This window comes from Hippopotamus amphibius, chromosome 3 (genome assembly GCF_030028045.1).
Source record: "Hippopotamus amphibius kiboko isolate mHipAmp2 chromosome 3, mHipAmp2.hap2, whole genome shotgun sequence".
Taxonomy (NCBI): Eukaryota; Metazoa; Chordata; class Mammalia; order Artiodactyla; family Hippopotamidae; genus Hippopotamus; species Hippopotamus amphibius.
The window spans coordinates 68449797-68469874 of NC_080188.1; the positions used below are offsets into that span (position 1 = coordinate 68449797).

The 20078-nt window shown below is 36.2% G+C and overlaps 1 protein-coding gene across 1 annotated transcript in view; it reads left to right on the forward strand.

The window, feature by feature from the left end:
* The window catches only part of C3H4orf17 (chromosome 3 C4orf17 homolog), a 45285-nt gene that overhangs the window by 24362 nt on the left and 845 nt on the right, over positions 1 to 20078 (forward strand). Inside the window, exons 4-7 of the mRNA XM_057729909.1 lie at positions 5765 to 5932; positions 16588 to 16669; positions 17967 to 18156; positions 19195 to 19238. Coding sequence (XP_057585892.1) covers positions 5765 to 5932; positions 16588 to 16669; positions 17967 to 18156; positions 19195 to 19238 — 484 coding nt within the window. The remainder of the gene's footprint in view (positions 1 to 5764; positions 5933 to 16587; positions 16670 to 17966; positions 18157 to 19194; positions 19239 to 20078) is intronic.

A 20078-nucleotide genomic window follows, 5' to 3' on the forward strand; every position in this document is an offset into this window, starting at 1 on the left:
ATTTTGAGTTTATTTTTGTGTGTGGTGTTAAAGGATGTTCTAATTTCATTTTTTTACATGTAGCTGTCCAGTGTTCCCAGCACCGTTTATTGAAGATACTGTCTTTTCTCCTTTGTATAGTCTTGCCTCTTTTATCATAGATTAATTGACTATAGGTGTGTGGGTTTATTTCTGAGCTTTCTATCCTGTTCCACTGATCTATATTTCTGTTTTTGTGCCAGTATCATATTGTTTTGATGACTGTAGCTTTGTAGTATAGTCTAAAGTCAGGGATTCTGATTCCTCCAGTTCTTTTTTTCTTTCTCAATATTGCTTTGATTATTTGGGGTCTTTTGTGTCTCCATACAAATTTTAAGATTTTTTTCTTCTAGTTCTGTGAAAAATGCCATTGGTAATTTGATAAGGATTGCATTGAATCTGTAGATTGCCTTGGGAATTATGGTCATTTTAACAATATTGATTCTTCCAATCCAAAAACCTGGGATATCTTTCCATCTGTTTGTGTCATCTTTGATTTCTTTCATCAGCATTTGATAGTTTTTGGAGTATATCTGTCTTTTGCCTCCTTATGTAGGTTTATTCCTAGGTATTTTATTCTTTTTGATGTGATGGTAAATGAGATTGTTTCCTTAATTTCTCTTCTTGACTTTTCATTGTTAGTGTATAGAAATGCAACAGATTTCTGTGTATTTTGTATCCTGCAACTTTACTGAATTCATTGATGAGCTCTAGTAGTTTTCTGGTGGAGCCTTTGGGATTTATGTATAGCATCATGTCATTTGCAATGACAGTTTACTTCTTTTCCAATTTGGATTCCTTTTATTTCTTTTTCTTCTCTGATTACCATAGCTAGGACTTCCAAAACTATGTGGAATAAAAGTGGTGAGAGTGGACATCCTTGGCTTGATCCTAATCTTAGAGGAAATGCTTTCAGCTTTTAACAATTGAGTATGTTGTTAGCTGTGAGTTTGTCATATATGGCTTTTATTATGCTGCGGTATGTTCCCTCTATGCCCACTTTCTGGAGCGCTTTTATCAAAAATGGATGTTGAATTTTGTAGCTTTTTCTGCTACAAAATAGCTTCTTGAAAGAAGCTTTTTCTGCATCTATTGAGATGATCAAATGGTCTTTATTCTATTTTATTTGTTGATGTAGTGTGGATATTGATTGATTTGTGGATATTGAAAAATCCTTGCATCACTGGCATAAATCCCACTTGATCATAGTGTATGATCCTTTTAATGTATTTTTGGATTTGGATTGCTAGTATTTCATTGTGGATTTTTGCCTCTATATTCATCAGTGATATTGGCCTGTAATTTTTTTGTGGTATCTTTGTCTGGTTTTGGTATCAGGGTTTTGGTATCAGTGGTCTCATAGAATAAGTTTGGGAGTGTTCCTCCCTCTGCAAATTTTTTGGAATAGATTCAGAATTATAGGTGCTAACTCTTCTCTAAATGTTTGTTAGAATTTGCCTGTGAAGCCAACTGGCCCTGAACTTTTGTTTGTTGGGAGTTTTTAAATTATTGTTTTAATTTCAGTACTGATAATTGGTTTGTTCATATTTTCTATTTCTTCCTGGTTCAGTCTTGAGAGATTGTATCTTTCTAAGAATTTGTCCATTTCTTTCCATGTTGTCCATTTTATTGGCATACAGTTGCTTGTAGTAGTCTCTTATGATCCTTTATATTTCTGTGGTGTCCTTTGTAACTTCTCATTTTTCATTTGTAATCTTCTTGATTTGAGCCCTCTCCCTTTTTTTCTTGAGGACTCTTGCTAAAGGTTTATCAACTTTATCTTCTGAAAGAACCAGCTTTTAGTTTCATTGATCGTTTCTGTTGTTTTATTTGTTTCTATGTCATTTATTTCTGCTCTGATCTTTATGATTTCTTTCCTTCTACTAACTTTGGGTTTTGTTTGTTCTTTTTTCTCTGGTTGCTTTAGGAGTAAGGTTAGGTTGTTTATTTGTGGTTTTTCTTGTTTCCTGGGGTAAGATTGTATTGCTATAAACTTCCCTCTTAGAACTAATTTTGGTGTATCCCATGTTTTTTTTAAAAATTTATTTTTTGGCAGCATTGGGTCTTCATTACTGCACACAGGGTTTCTCTAGTTGAGGTGAGCAGGGGCTACTCTTTGTTGTGGTGCACAGGGTTCTCATTGCAGTGGCTTCTCTTGTTGTGGAGCATGGGCTTCAGTAGTGTGGCACACAGGCTGAGTAGTTTTGGCATATGGGCTTAGTTGCTCCATGTCATGTGGGATCTTCCTGGACCAGGGCTTGAACCCATGTCCCCTCCATTGGCAGGTGGATTCTTAACCATTGTGCCACCAGGGAAGTCCCTCCCATAGGTTTTAGATCATCGTGTTTTCATTTTCATTTGTCCCTCAGTATTTTTTAATTTCTTCAGTGATCCATTGGTTGTTTAGTAGCATATTGTTTAGTCTCCACGTGTTTGTTTGTTTGTTGCTTTTTTACAGTTCTTTTTTCCTGTAGTTGATTTCTAATCTCAGCATTGTGATCAGAAAAGATGCTTAATATGGTTTCAATTTTCTTAAATTTACTGAGGCTTGCTTTATGGCCCAGCATTTGATCCATCCTGGAGAATGGTCCATGTACACTTGAGAAGAATGTGTATTCTGCTGTTTTGGGATGGAATGCTCTATAAACATCAAGTAAGTGTATCTGGTCTACTATATCACTTAAGGCCTGTGTTTCCTTATTGATCTTCTGTCTGGATGATCTGTCCATTGATGAAAGTGGGGTATTAAAGTCCCCCACTATTATTGTGTTACTGTCAATTTCTCCTATTATGGCTGTTAGTGTTTGCCTTATATATTGGGTGCTTCTAAGTTGGGTGCATATATATTTACAATTATATCTTTTTCTTGGATTGACCCCTTGATCATTATGTACTGTCCTTCTTTGTCTGTTGTAAAAGTTGTTATTTTAAAGTCTATTTTGTCTGATATGAGTATTGCTACTCCAGCTTTCTTTTGATTTCCATTTACATGGAATACCTTTTTGCATCCCCTCACTTTCAGTCTGTATGTGTCCCTATATCTGAAGTGGGTTTCTTGTAGACAGCATATATACAGGTCTTGTTTTTGTATCCATTCAGTCAGTCTGTGTCTTTTTGTTGGAGCATTTAATCCATTTACATTTAAAATAATTATTGATATGTATGTTCCTATTGTTATTTTCTTAACTCTTTTGGATTTTTCATAGGTCTTTTTGCTTTCCTTTCTCTTTTGTTCTCTTCTCTTGTGATTGTATAACTAACTTTAGTGTTGTGTTTGGATTCATTTTTCTTTTTTCGTGTGTGTATCTATTGTAGAATTTTGGTTTGCAGTTACTATGAGGATTTGATATAGCAGTTTGTATATAAACAAGATTGTTTTCAGTTGCTAGTCCTTTAATTTCATGTGTTTCCAATATCCTGCATTTGTGCTCTCCTCATAATTGCTGATTTTGGTGTCATATTTGTGTACAGATGATTTCCTACCTTTACTCTGTGTGCCTTTGCCAGTGAGCTTTTCCATTCATAATTTGATTGTTTTTAGTAGTGGCCTTTTCTGCTTACAGAATTTCCTTTAGTATTTGTTACAGAGCTGGTCTCATGGTGCTGAGTTCTCTTAGCTTTTGCTTGTCTATAAAGATTTTGATTTCTCCATTGAACCTGAATGAAAGCCTTGCTGGGTAGAGTATTCTTGGTTGTAGGTTCTTCCCTTTCATCACTTTAAATATATCATGCCACTCCCTTCTGGCCTGCAGAGTTTCTGCTGAGAGATCAGCTGATAACCTTATTGGGGTTCCCTTTTATGCTACTTGTTGCTTTTCCCTTGCTTTTTTCTTTGTATTTAATTTTTGTCAATTTGACTACTATGTGCTTCAGTATGTTCCTCCTTGAGTTTATCCTGTCTGAGGCTCTGCACTTCCTGGACCTGGGTGACTATTTCCTTTCCTGTGTTAGGGGAGTTTTCAGCTATTATCTCTTCAAATATTTTATCTGGTTCTATCTCTCTCTCTTCTCTTTCTGGGGCCTCTTTAATGCAAAGGTTGGTGCACTTAATATTGTCCCAGAGGTCTCTTAAACTGTTTTCATTTCTTTTCATTTTTTTTTCCTTTATTCTGTTTCATGGCAGTTATTTCCACCATTCTACCTTCCCAGGTCACTTATCCATTCTCCTGCCTCAGTTACTCTGCCATTGATTCCTTCTAGTGTATTTTTCATTTCAGATAGTGTATTGTTCACCTCTGTTTGTTTGTGTTCTGCAGTTAGTTGTGATTTTGGTGTTTTTGTAAAATGGGATGAGCTCACATCCTTCTACTCCACCATCTTGCCAGCAAATCCTTTTTTCTAATTCACATTATAATTCCTTCTTCAACTCATGATTTAATTGCTTAGAGATTATGTATAAAAAATTATTTGTAGGAATCTGAAATTCATGATAAATGCATTTTCTTCCAGAAAATTGGTGCTTGCTTCTGTAGGAACCCAGAGGCTCTCCAGCCTAGACCAATTTACCCAAGTTCAAACCTTAATCTCAGGCTATATTTCTTCAAGGACTTTGCATATCTAGGTCCCCTTGACCCTGAGAGTATAGACCTTTGTTGGACTTTATTTGGGTCCTGCATTTTGGTTTCCATCTTTTGGGACCTTTAAGGCTGTCAAAAGAAAGTTTGCATTCTCTAGGGTAAGATAATGACCTCAGGGAAAAAATGGCTACTGTACACCCTACACCTCAGATGTCTCATTTCTGCTTCACTTTTTGAGCTATTAATCCCTATGTTACTCATGCCTCAACAGTTTAAATTAAAAAAAATTTTTTTAATCTGCCTTTTTAGTTGTGTTCAGTGGAAGAGTTGAACCTATATATATATACACACACACAGACATATATATGTGTATATATATATATATATATACACACATACATATATATATACACATATATGCATATATATATAAATGTGTGTCTATATATCTGTTCTCCCAAACAAGAAGTCTACATAATAAACCTTAACAGAAAAGTGCATCTATATACAATATAGCTTTATTTTCACTAAACATCAACAGTTAAATATTGTCATATTAATTCTAATCATCACAGTCCCTGATTGTTGACACATTCAGCCACCAGCTTCTGTGTATCTTTATATATCATTCACTTCTGAAGATTAAAAATCCTTTCTTGGAATAGACACACATTTTTTAAAAAATTGCAAACGGTATATTCACCTCCCAGAACAAGAAAATAGCCTTTCTATTTCCTTTTCCGACTAATCAAGGGAAGTAGTTTAGTTTACTCCTCTAATTCATCAGCTCTCAGCTGCCATTTAGCAGAGCCAGGAAGCAGCAGTTCATACCATGTAGTTTCTTCACAGCATAAAACCTCTTGGCTGACTTTTTGCAGTCATAAAAGAGAAAACTTCCTATCTCGACAGAAAATCTCATGTGTCATGAGTTGGTTGTTATCAGGAGCAGCAAGATAATAATGGCATCTTAAACATTACAAAATTATTATCTGTTAAACCAAAGGTTTAAAATGGTTTCATGAAAAGAGAATAATATATCACTATTTGTTCTGTGTCCATATGTAAATATTTTATAATTAGCTTTTTAAGGGAGGACTAAAACTAACCTCTTTTTACTTTCATGTATGTGTCTCAATTAGCTACCATATTTCTTTCATTTTACATTCAATTTTCATAGAAAATATAAGTGGATGAAAATGCATATTGACTATATTATACCTTTGATTTAGGATGAAATTAAGGAAAAAAATCCACTATCGCCTCCAAAAGTAAAAAATCCACCATCGCCTCCAAAAGCATGTTCTACTCCTGGCTCTTCTTCAGAGGTGATGAGTACCAAGACTGCAGTCAAAGAGAACACCATCTGCATACCAAATTATCTGGATCAGGAAATCAAAGTAAGAGACAGGTTTATTAAATCCATAACTTGGGAACAGCTTGAACATACAAAAAATCACATCACTAGCATCCTTAAAACTCTTTAATGGTACGCGTTGACAACTGAAGTGATTTGAAACTATTTAGCCTGAAATCCAAGGCCTGCTTCTGTTTTTAACTTGTAGATTCTCCCTGGAATTCTGTCACTCTTACAGAAACACAATCTTTGGTTTAGACATAATGAAAAGCTTGCTGTTTGCCAAATGAACTCAGCCCTGTTCTTCCCATGTCCTGCTAATGCTTGAGAGGCATAACCCCTAACTTCTTGACATTTCCTGTACATTTTCTTCACATATTTTAAGGCAGAGTTTCCTCCAATCAACACTCATCTCTCCCTTTTATCCGTAGAAAAACATTTCCTCAAATTTTTTCTGCCTACAGTTATAAACTTAGTTATATTTATAGAAATATGTCATATCAGACACCTGAAAAGTTTTCTCCAGCCACAGTTATTTATGAGAATTATGATAATCAAAAATAAATCAATTGGCTGATATCTGTCATCTGTCAGTCTTTGTTTTCCTTCTTTAGATCCTTCAGATATATCCACATTGTCTCACTGTTAAGATCCACTACAATGAAATAAAGGTCAAAATATTGCAATGATGACTCTGAGAGGAGTTTTAAAATAATTTTCTGTAATAACAATGGCAAATAATAGTATGTTATACAAATTGTTATTAAATAATCTTGATAAGGAACTATTTTAAAAGTAAAGCATAACATTGGCAGTGAGTATAATAATTTATGCTGATGATTAAAATTGTGAAGGAGAATAAAAGGAAAAGAGAAAAAGAAGAGAGAGTATCTTCAGACCTGACTTGTGTTTACACAGAGTCTTCAAAATCACTATTCACCTGCCCCACTGCATTCTGGTACTACTGTTCTTCCTATAATTTATTCATTTTCACCTTAGGAGCTTTACTAAGAGTTCTCTTCTTGATCCTCTCTTTTTCTTTTTAAGGTCTCAGTTTAAATATCACTTTCTTAGAAATATTGGGTTGGCCAAAAAGTTCGCTTGGGTTTTTCTCTAAGATGTTACAGAAAGACCCGAATGAAATTTTTGGCCATCCCAATACTTTCCCTGACCACCCAATTAAGTGTAGTTTCTATTCCATTGCCCTTTATTTTTTTGCACTTTTCCATATCTAAATTGTTCATATTTATTTATTTATTTCAATATTGTCTCTGCCTGCCCACACCATTTGCACTAAAATTTGACTTTTTTTTTTAAAGCTCTTTATTGGAGTATAATTGCTTTACACTGTGGTGCCAGTTTCTGCTGTACAACAAAGCGAATCAGCTATATTTATACATATATCCCCATATCCCCTCCTTCCCTCGACTCCTTCTCACCCTCCCTATCCCACCCCTCTAAGTCACCACCCATCATTGAGTTGATCTCCCTGTGTTATGCAGCAGCTTCCCACTAGCTATCTATTTTACATTTGGTAGTGTATATATGTCAATGTTACTCTGTCACTTCATCCCAGCTTCCCCTTTGCACCATCCCCCCCAATCTGCCCCATGTCCTCAAGTTCATTCTCTACATCTGCATCTTTATTCTTGCCCTGTCACTGGGTTCATCAGTACCATAAAATGTAAGTCTTATATGATCTTATATTTGTCTGTCTTGGTTACTGCTTTATCTTTCATGCCTAGATAAGTGCTGGACACCTAATAATTATTAAATAAGTATTTACTGAATGTTGAGTAAATTAAATGGAACATTGCTACCAAGATCAAAGTGGAACTATAGAAAATCAGCTAACCACATAGGTTCTTGATTCAACTGAAAAACAAGCTGAGTACAACTTCGATAAGGCTGTCTTGCTTCCTTGGGCACATCAGTAGACCAGCATGATCCTATAGAACTGGCCTTGTAGGCATCTATTAAAAAAGTATCTTCCACCTTATGGATATTGACTTAACTGGCCATCAATTGATATAAAATCCACTAAAATGTAAACTCTTTGAAGGAAGGGATCTTGTCTGTCTTATTGACAACTGATTCACCAGCACTCATCACTTTGATTGAAAAATATTAACTGGCATGCACAACATGGCATTTCATTAAGTAATTGTTGGCTATTTGTTAAATAAATGAAAGGAGAGTGGAGTAACGTAAGAAAATAGGCCATATCAAGATTTTTTTGGCTTGTATAAATGAGTCCTAAAAATAGAACTCATTTTGGTCATTCTCCATCCTCTTATGTCTTCTATAAAAAAGAATCTAAAATATTTTCCAATTTCCTACTATCCAGGCTGGTAACTCAGAATGGGTTGTGAAGTCAAAAATGTTTGTGCAGGGGTGTGAATGAAAGAGTATGCAGTGTCTTTGGCTTTGAAGACCAGTGGGGCTTGATTGCAAGAGCTTCACAGGAGTGAGGGAAATAGAGACTTCACTCTTAAAGGGCACGACAAAATCTCACACACACCAGGACCAAGGGCAAAAGCAGCAATTTGGTAGCAGCATGAGACAGACCTACCTGCTCGTCTTGAAGGGTCTCCTGGGGAAGCAGGTGGCAGGTGTGGCCCACCCTGGGGACATAGACATGGGTGGTGGATATATCAGGAGCATTCATCTATGTGGGCTCTTCTGGAGCCTCACATTTTGGCACCAAGGCCTGCCCCCACCCAACAAACTGTAGACTGCAGTGCAGGGATGCCTTAGGGCAAACAACAAAATGGGTGGGAACACAGCACCACCCAAGAGCAGACAGGCTTCATAAAGACTGCCTGAGACCACAGCTGCCTCTAGACATGGCTCTGCCTACAAGAGGACTAAGACCAAGCTCCACCCACTGGGGGCAGATAACACCCCTGCCACCAGAAAGCCTGTAGAACACTCTAGACCAGTCTCAGCAACCAGGGGGAATCTACCAGCAGTGAGAAAACTACAGTCTGGCAGCCTACAGACCAAGTGCAATTGCAGGTCAGACACTACTCAGGGACAAGCTGGCCTTGGCCCTTGAGTGATGAGAGGGGAGTGCACTGCTGGGAAGGACACATAGGACATCACTTACAGAGGGCCACTTCTCCAAGGCTGAGAAATGTAACCAGCTTACCACATACATAAAAATACAAATAGCAATTTAGACAAAATGAGGTGACAGAGGAATATGCTTCAGATGAAGGAACAAGATTAAGCACCAGAAGAACTAAGTAACATGGAGATAGGCAATCTACTCAAAAAGGAATTCAGAGTAATGATCTTAAAGATGATCAAAGAACTCAGCAGTAGAATAGATGCACAGACTAAGAAATTATATTTTCTAACTTTTTTGTTAAAAACTAAAAATAACAAAACAGAATTAAAGAATACAATACCCAAAATGAAAAATATTAAAAGGAATCAATAGTAGAATAAATGATGCTTAAGAACAGATCAGTGAGCTGGAAGACAGAGTTGTGGAAATCACTACCACCAAACAGAAAGAAGAAAAAGGAATGAAAAGAAATAAGAATAGTTTAAGAGACCTCTGGAACAACATCAAGCATGCTAATATTTGCATTATATGGGTCCCAGAAGGAGAAAAGAGAAAGCATCTGAGAAAATATTTGAAGAGATAATAGTTGAAAACTTCCTTATCCTGGGAAAGCAAACAGTCACCCAAGTCCAGAAGCACAGAAATTCTCATATAGGGTTAACCCACAGAGTAATACACAATGACACATTGTAATCAAAATGACAAAAAATAAGGATGAAGAGAAAATATTAAAAGCAACAAGGGAAAAACAACAAATAACATACAAGGGAACCCCATAAGACTATCAGCTGATTTTTCAGCAGAAACTCTGCAGCCCAGAAGGAAGTGGCCCACTATACCTAAAGTGATGAAAGAGAAACACCTACAACCAAGAATACTCTACACAGCAAAGCTCTCATTCAGATTTGATGGAGAAATCAAAAGCTTTACAGACAAGCAAAAGCTAAAAGAATTCAGCACCACCAAACCCGCTTTACAACAAATGTTAAAGGAACTTCTCTAGGCAAAAAAGAAAAGGCCCACAACTAGAAACTAGAAAATTACAAAATCAAAAAGCTCACTAGTAAAGGCAAACAGACAATAAAGGTAGGAAATCATCCATGCACAAAGCTAGTAGGGAGGTTAAAAGACCACAGTAATAAAATCATTTGTATCCACAATAAGGAGTTAAGGGATACACAAAATATTTAGATATAAAATATGATATCAAAAACTGTAATCATGAGGGAAGGAGAGTACAACTGCAGGGTATGTAAAATGTGTTTGAAATTAAGAGATCAGCAATGTAAAAAGCATATATAGATGCCTATAAAAAAAACCTCATGGTAACTGCAAACCAAAAATCTATAATAGATATTACACACACAAAAAAGGAATCTAAATACAAGACTAAACAGTCATCAAATCACAAGAGAACAAAAGAAGAGAGGCAATAAAAATATCTACAAAAACAAATCCAAAACAATTTACAAAATGGCAATAAGAACATACATATCAATAATCTTAAATGTAAATGGACTAAATGTTCCAACCAAAAGACACAGATTGAATGAATGGAAACAAAAAAAAAAAAGACCCATATAACTGTTGCCTACAAGAGACCCACTTCAGATGTAGAGACACATACAGACTCAAAGTGGGTATGGAGAAAGGTATTCCATGCAAACAGAAATCAAAATAATGCCAGAGTAGCAATACTTTTATCAAACAAAATAGACTTTAAAGACTGTTACAAGAGACAAAGGAGGATATTACATCATGATAAAGGATGTATATAATTTTACAAATTTATAAAAATTTGTAAATATCTGCACCCAATATAGGAGCACCTCAATATATAAGGCAAATGTTAACAGATGTAAAGTAGAAATTGATAGTAACACAATAATAGTGGGGGCCTTCAAAACCCCACTTACATCAATGGGTGTATCATCCAGACAGAAAATCAATAAGGATACAGGCTGTAAATGACACATTAGACCAGATGGACTTAATTGATATTTATACAGCTATCCATCCAAAAGTAGCAGAATACATTCTTTACAAATGCACATGGTACATTCTCCAGGATAGATCAAAAGCTGGGTCAAAAAGCACACCTTGGTAAATTTAAGAAAACTGAAATCATATCAAGCATCTTTTCCAACCACAACACTATGAGGCTAGAAATCAACTACAAGAAAAAAACTGTGAAAAACACAAATACTTGGAGGCTAAACAATATGCTACTGAACAACCAAGGGATTACTGAAGAAGTCAAAAAATCCTGAAAGACAAATGAAAGCAAAAACAAGACAATCCAAACCTATGGGACACAGCAAATGCAGTTCTAAGAGGGAAGTTTACAGTGATACCAGCTTACCTCAGGAAACAAGAACAATCTCAAAGAATGTAATCTTACACCTAAAGCATCTAGAGAACGAAGAACAAAGAAAACCCTAAGTTAGAAGGAAAGAAATCATAAAGATCAGAGCAGAAATCAATGAAATAGAGACTAAAACAAAATCAATGAAACTAAAAGCTTGTTCTTTGAAAAGACAAACGAAATTGATAAAACTTTAGCCAGACTCATCACGATAAAAAAGGGAAAGAGACAAAAATCAATAAAATCTAAAATGAAAAAAGTTATAACAGACATCACAGAAGTACAAATGATCCTAAGAGACGACTATGAGGAACTATATGCCAATAAAATGGACACTGTGGAAGAAATGGACAAATTCTTAGAAAGGTACACTCTCCCAAGACTGAACCAGGAAGAAATAGAAAATATGAATAGACCAATTACCAGTACTGAAATTGAATCAGTAATTTAAAAACTCCCAATAAACAAAAGTCCAGGACCAGATTGCTTCACACGTGAATTCTACCAAACATTTAGAGAAGAGTTAAAACCTACCCTTCTGAAACTATTCCAAAAAATTTCAGAGGAAGTAACACTTCTGAATTTATTCTACGAGGTCACTATCACTCTGATACCAAAACTAGACAAAGAAACCACACAAAAAAGAAAATTAGAGGCCAATATCACTAATGAACATAGATACAAAACTCCTCACCAAAATACTAGCAACCTGACTCCAACAATACATTAAAAGAATCATATACTGTGATCAAATACAATTTATCCCATGGATGCAAGGATTTTTCAATATCTGAAAACCAATCAATGTGCTATACCACATTAACAAATGTGAAGAAGAATAAAAACCATGTGATCATCTCAATAGATGCAGGAAAAGCTTTCAACAAAATTAAATATTTATTTATGATACAAATCTTCAGAAAGTGGGCATAGAGGGAACATGCCTCAACATACCTCAAAAGCTGAAAGCATTCCCTCTAAAATTAAGAAAAGACAAGGATGTCCACTCTTACCACTTCTATTCAACATAGCTTTGGAAGACCTAGCCACAGCAATCAGAGAAGGAAAAAAAATAAAAGGAATCCAAATTGGAAAAGAAGAAGTAAAACTGTCACTTTTATAGATGACATGATGCTATATACATAGAAAACCCTAAAGATGCTACCAGAAAACTATTAGAGCTTATCAATGACTTTGGTAAAGTTGCCGGATACAAAATTCATATACCAAAATCTGTTGAGTTTCGATACACTAACAATGAAAGATCAGAAAGAGAAATTAAGAAATAATCCCATCACTTAGAATTTTTTCCAGCAATAAATACAAGACAAAGTCTCAATATCAAAAGACCAAACAACCCAACTGAAAAAGGGGCAGAAGATCTAAATAGACATTTCTCCAAAGAAGACATACAGATGGCTAACAGGCACATGAAAAGATATTCAGTACTGCTAATTATCAGAGAAATGCAAATCAAAACCACAATGAGGTATCACTTCACACCACTCAGAATGGCCATCATCAAAAAGTCTACAAATAATAAATGATGGAGAGAGTGTGGAGGAAAAGGAACCCTCCTACCAAAACTTTTGGTAGGAATGTAAATTGGTGTAGCCACTATGGAGAACAGCATGAAGTTTCCGTAAAAAAACTAAAAATAGAACTACCGTATGGTCCAGCAATCCCACTCCTGGGCATATATTCAGAGAAAACTCTAATTCAAAAAGATACATGCACCCCAATGTTCATTCCAGCACTATTTACAATCACCAAGACATGGAAGCAACCTAAATGTCCATCAACAGATGAATGGATAAAGAAGATGTGGTATATGTATACACACGCACATGCACACATACACGCACAATGGAATAAAGGAATGAAATAATGTCATTTGCAGCAACATTGATGGACCTAGAGACTGTCATATTAAGTGAAGTAAATCAGACAAATATTGTATGATATCACTTATATGGGGATCTAAAAAATGATACAAATGAACTTATTTGCAAAACAGATTTAGGCTCACAGACACAGAAAACAAACTTATGGTTACCAAAGGGGGAGCATAAATTAGGAGTTTGGGGTTAGTAGATACAAACTACTATATATAAAATAGGTAAACAACAAAGACACACTGTATAGCACAGGGAACTATATTCAATATCTTATAATAACCTATAATGGAAAAGAATCTGCAAAAGTGTATATATATTATACATGTATAGGAATCACTTTGCTGTACACTTGAAACTTACACAACATTGTAGACTAACTATACTTTAAAAAAATGAAAGTGTATGCAGTTTCACAATTGTTTCTTTAAAGGAAAAGAAAAACAGAATTCTGTGTCTATTAGCATCTTGTTTCTACCCTTCCTCCCAAAAGTCTTGAATTTATCGAAATAATAGTCTTTACTATTGACACCAAAAGTCTGCCAAATACATTCATTTATTCTATACATATTTGGTGTCAAATGACAAAATACTAGATTTGGGGAATACAGTTGGTTCCTTCATTCACATAGCTTATAAGAGGAATTGTACATATGTTGTCAGGACATATAGGAATAGAATTGGAGCTAAGAGAGTTAGCCTCCAACTGTAAACAACAATATAACTGGGAAAAATATAAAAAGAAACTGTTTCCAGGCACTGGGCATCAGACAGCATAGATTTATGACCATTGAGAGAGGGAAACAATTGGGATGATTTCCACATTCAACCCAGATTTCTTCCTGGAACACATTCTTAATCATGGCACAGAGAAGTGGAGCCCAAACAAAGAGTAAGAGCTTCACTAGGTAGAGAAAGCAGAGTTTAGAGTCTGGGGATGCTGAAGTGGGTGGAATTTACAAATTAAGATAGTATCCGTGGACAGAATGAGCTCCAGAAATATGTATGGGATCCCCTGAATCTTTAGCCCAATACAAGCTGTACGTGCACAGGATTAGAGTCTGAGACCTGGCAGAAGAGAGCTAGTGGGAGGGAGCACATTGCTTAAAGATGGAATTCTGATCTGCTAGAGACCTTGCTGAACTCACCAGGAATGCAGTTGAGATCCCAAAAAGGTCACACCTTAGAAAAAGAAGCGGGTACACTAACCCACAGTAGGGGCTACTCTGAACCTACACTCTCAAATCCTAAAATCAAATTTCAACAGATCAAACTCACCCACCAATATATTAACTGCCTTTCAGAATAAAACTCAAAGAAGAGAAAGAAGGTTTCCTAGGAGGAAATATTCTGTTTTCTTTCACTAAAATGATAATTATATTCTTTCAAAGTTGATGAATGAGTGACCTATTATGAGTTAGAAGAAGCTGGGAGTGATGTGCAGTCACCATATTGATGACAAAACCATGACAGGCAGAGTGGCCTAGAAAACAATATAATACCATAGGGCTATTTTTCTAATTTTGCCCTGGCCATTGATTTATTATGAAATTAGGAGCAACTTTAACTTGTTCTCTTTTAGGATAAGGCATTGTTGAGAACAGGAATCTTAATTATAAAACAAAGCTCAATATAAGACAGTGGAGTTTTCTGCCCTTCAAGTTGTATATCTCCAGCACCTAGGTCAATGATAGACACAAATATTTGTTGAATTAATAGTATTTTAAGGAAAGATTTCAGGCAGAAAGCCTAGGAAAAAGGATGTTGCAGTTGCAGAATTGATAATGGTTTAGACTGGGTCAAGGCTGTGGGGATAAAGAGAAATGGAGATATTTGAGAATTATTTATAAGAAAGAATTTACTGAACTTGTTTGGTAGTATGTTGCAGAAAAGGCCAAGGGAGTTGTCCAGGATGAATCCCAGAGTCTTGCTTGGACATATGTTCAATGTATGCTGGTGTGTCCACTGAGATAGGGGAACCAGGAGAAACAGCAAGTTTGGAGCAGATTTTATGAAGAGAAAGATGGGTTTAGCTTTAGATATTTTGGGTTCAAATTACTTATAGTATGTCTAAGTGGATAATTCTAGTAGGCAGATGGATATATAGGACTGAAGTTCAGGAGACAGGTTTGAATTTCAGATACGTCTAAATTCTAAGAACAGACACAATTTAGGGTAAAACTGGAAACATCATTACATGTGCTTAATACTTTGGACTTTAATGCCTATTATAGTCCATTTTTATTAAATTATTTCATATATCTCCTCTATCATCCACACTCAGCCCTTAGCTCCAGATTAAAAAGTCAACGAAGGATTCTGATTGACTAAAGGGAATTATATTCCTATCCTATTGGGCCAGTCACTGTGTTCAGGGGACTGAGGAACAGTGGTGAATCCAGCTACATTCACTCACTATAGAGAGGAACAGTACAGATGGTGCAGTTCTGTGACTGGAAGAACCCCATGGTGCAGTGGGAAAGGATCAGTTCCAAAGGAGAAGAAAAGAAAATTGCTCCTCCAGAAGATGTTTGTACTGAACAGACAAAACTGCATCGCCTAACCTAAACTATCCCAGTTGACCCTTGAACAACAAGGTATGAACTGTGTGGGTCCACTTATACAGGGATTTTTTTCAATAGTAAATGTGATAAGGACGCAGATGTAGAGAACAGACTTGTGGACATGGTGGGGCGCAGGGAGGGGAAGCTGGGACGAAACAAGAGAGTAGCTTTGACATATATACACTACCAAGTGTTAAATAGATGGCTGGTGGGAAGCTGCTGCATAACACAGGGAGATCAACTTGATGCTTGGTGATGATGACCCAGAGGGGTGGGAGAGGGAGGGTGGGAGGGAGGCTCAAGAGGGAGGGGATATGGGGATATGTGTTTAAATACAGCCGATTCACTTTGTTGTACAGCAGAAACTGGCACAACATTGTAAAGCAATTATACTCCAATAAAGATCTGAAAAAAGATCTATTGCATTTCTATACACTAACAACTATTAGAGAGAGAAAAAAAAAAGTAAATGTGATAGTACTACATGATCTGTGGTTGGTTGAATCTGTGGATATGCAACTGCGAATATGGAGGGACCACCTATACAGAGGGCTGACTCTAAGTTATAGTTGGATTTTCAACTGTTTGGACAGTCTGCCCCCATAACCCTGCCTTGCTCAAGGGTCAACTGTACTTGTACTGAAAATGTTTTTTTCTATTTGAAATCTGGCTCCGAAGCTAAAATCCCAATTGACTTGCACATTGTGTACAGAGTGACATTTGGGAAGATGAGATTGTGGAGAAAATAAAAGGAAACCTTATAAACATTGCTCACTATGTAACTCTAACATTCTCTGTCAGATTCTGGAAAAGATCTGTAACATTTTACGTACTGATTCTCTGGCAGAAGTTCTACAGTGGCTGCTTCATGCAAATTCAAAAGGTAAGATTAAACATTTGTATACACTGATCTCCGTTTATTGTCAGAAACCAGGAATGTGCCAAGGTCTGAAGTTTTCTACCTTGGATTTGCAAAATCAGTGTTGCAATATTATTTCCCTAGTGTTTCAGTATCAGAGTCCTGTATATCCAACTGCACACAAGCTGGTCATGCAATAACCCAAAATTTGGTATGCCCCAAATTGAACTTCTTTGGGTGATGTGAAACACTTGTGTCCATATCTTCTGGCCTATGCAACCCCTGAACACAGCCTGTTTCCCTCCTTTTATGTGGATGGCAGTAGCACAGACTTCCAAGTTCCAGATTCTAACAGCTCTGCCAATTCCTCACCAAAACCATCAAGTCAGTCATCTCGCAGCCCCCTTTAGGCTCTTCCTGACCTGTTCCGTGGAAGCATATGCCAGTCCCAAGTGAGATAACCATAAATAGCTTAGAGCAGCTATCCTCAAACCTAGCTGGTCATCAGACTGACTGAGGCAAAACTGAGGTGAGCAGGGCCTGAGAATTGGCATTTCTAACAAGTTGCCAGCTGATGCTGATAAGCCTGGTCTGGGGACCACTCTTTGAAAATCACTGCAGTAATCAAAGTTAGGCGATACCAATGTGTTGGGGACAAACTAATGTTTTTAAATGGGGAGCACTTTGGAGACAGTACGTTACCTCTGGAATTCAAGATTACTTGGCAGACAATTGAGAAGTATTTGGGGGTAAGGAGTTTTTAATTATTCTTTTTTTTCCTTTTTAAGAATATAACTTAAAAATTTACATAAGTAATGAGTGCTTATTGTTGGGTGAAAACCAGATGGATCAGGAAAAAAAATAAAAGGAAAAGTAATAAAACTATCACGGACATCATTTTGGTACTATTTTGGTGTATATCTTTGTAGAGATGCTTATAACTATTATTTAACTATGAGTCTTTATTTTAATGAGATCATATTTTACTTCATATTTTTTATAGGTATCCTTATTGGTTTTTATTTGGCAGTGACCTGTAAGGCTGGGTTTTGTACTCAATTTTTAAAATCTATTCCACTGCCACTCAAGGACAAGTACCCCAGTGAGTTAACTACTCTGAGTTCTCTACCACATCACAGGTCAACAGAAATTAGGTTGATGTGAACCACATTTTCTACAGAAAACTTAACTTATATACAGGTGCCTACCCAGAAAACAGATTACTTTTCACCCTGGAGTGCTGAGTAAAAGAACTAGTCTTGTGTTTCTAGCCAACATGATAATTACAATCTTCATGCCCCTCTCTTTTTTTCTAAATCAGAAAAGGAGTGGATCTCAGCTTTAATTCATGCTGAACTGGCTGAGATAAACTTGTTAACTCGCCTCAGAAGAAACGTCTCAGCAGAACCAGCAGCAGAGATTGTCAGGCCACCCAAAGTTAAATCACCCTCAGATTCATCAGCAAAATCAAAAGTGCTAACCAGTTCTACGGAAGGACATCAACAGAGCAGGTAATTAGGCCTAATAGCCACCTATGGGGCATGTGGTTCATAAAGACTTCGAATTCCCTTTTGGTTATCTTTCAAAACACTAAAATTGCTGCGGTTTTAAGTATCCTCCTTATTCAGTAAATGACAACAATGTGTATTCATTTTCTTTCATTTTCATAAGTGTAATATGAGAAATCATTCAAAATCCTATTGTTCAAAGCATTTGGCAGAGACCATGTCTTCCTTACCCAACAACCTATCTTTTTGAGAAAAATTCCCTTTCCACTCAGGGTAAAGCCAGAGTAGCCACCCGGAAATCTAAGAAAATGTAGTGGTTTTTTAGTTTACCTAAAAATAGAAGCAATAAAGAAAACCAAAATTGCATTGTTACTGTGTATTTTGTTAAATGCATATCACATAGGTATCCCTATATTTTTGTCTAGAACAACACAAGATTAAAATAAATTGCTTCACATAATTTTCTCTGACATATGCCTGGGGACTGCCAGAGGGAAAAACAACTATTAAGGGAATTTTGAATTATTTCAGTAGAAATTTTTCTTAAGCCTTGTAATTTCAGTGACAGAAAAAATACATATTTATGTGTAACATCATGGTGAAAGAATGTGGTGAGATGTTATTTAAGCTGGAAGAGAAATTCTTGTTGCTTTAAAATTAAAAGTTGGGTAAATCTTAAATTCAGAGAAAATAAATATGCAAAACACATAACATGTCACTTTAAAAAGCATTATGAAGACAGGAAGAATTTTACACTGCAATCAGTCACCACCTTGAAGTTTCCATAAAATTGGAAACTGGGAGATGGAGTCAGTTTCTCCACCTTGGTGAGTAATATCTGATGCACTGTTCAAATGTTTACTCAAAGTCAGAAAAATTTTTCATTGGAAAGTACATTTAATGCTGTCCGCATCGAAAAACAAAGAATTGGGATAGCTTATTTTAGAAACATACATACTTAGCTTGTTGATGGTGTGCAGTCTATAGAAAATACTTGTTTGTATCTGTGGATTTCATTTTCTCTTTCTCCAATTGATTTAGAGTGTCAAGTCAAGGATCTGAAGGAATTAAGGAAGTACCAAAAGGTTAAGTACAGTTTGTGATAATTACTGAGTTGGTATAAGGAAAAGAGTAAGTATCTAACTAGTTAGAGACACAGATGTTAAGGATCTATGGTTTTAAAAGTGATATAATACAATGGCGATTTACAGCTACTCTTAAGGGACAGCATCTGCTGAATTTCTCATAGAGATAAATTTGACCTATATTTGACTTTGTTTTGAAAGGCAAAGTGCTTCATCACACTTTTTGAGAAGCAAGACAGCAGGAACTCTAGGTTTGGTCATGCCAGTCCAGTGACAGGAGATGACCTGCACTGACCTAACAAAAAAGGACAGTGATATCAGAGTTTTGGTTCTTTACAGCTTAATTGTCATTGGGCTAAATGATTTTCACTTGAAACAAAGTCAGCCAGAGAAAACAGTAAAATTTTGGCAATTAGCCATAAGCAAATGCCCATGACACAGCTGAAATACAACAGAGAGTAGCAGTTTTATGTCCCCATCAGAAGTCCAGCCCCAGCCTGCAGTTTGGACCAAGAAAATTAAAGAACTGTGGAAAGTCCTAGTTTGGTCCAGAATAGCCCAATTAAGATATCCCTGTGGGTTTGGCAAGTCCTAGCTTTAAAACAAACATAGCAACAACGGCTATAGAGCAACAACTACGAAGCTTGTCTACAAGCCTCAAACAAAAGTCTGTCCTACTATTTCTACAAGTTTCGCTTATACTAGGAATGATATAGCAATCAATCAGAGTTCCTTGAGGTTACTCTAGACTCCAGCAGTTTCTGTTGGGATTAATCAAACCCAAAAGAAGTGCTATCTGCTAATAGGCAATAGTAAGTATAATTTAGAAATTAGGAAACA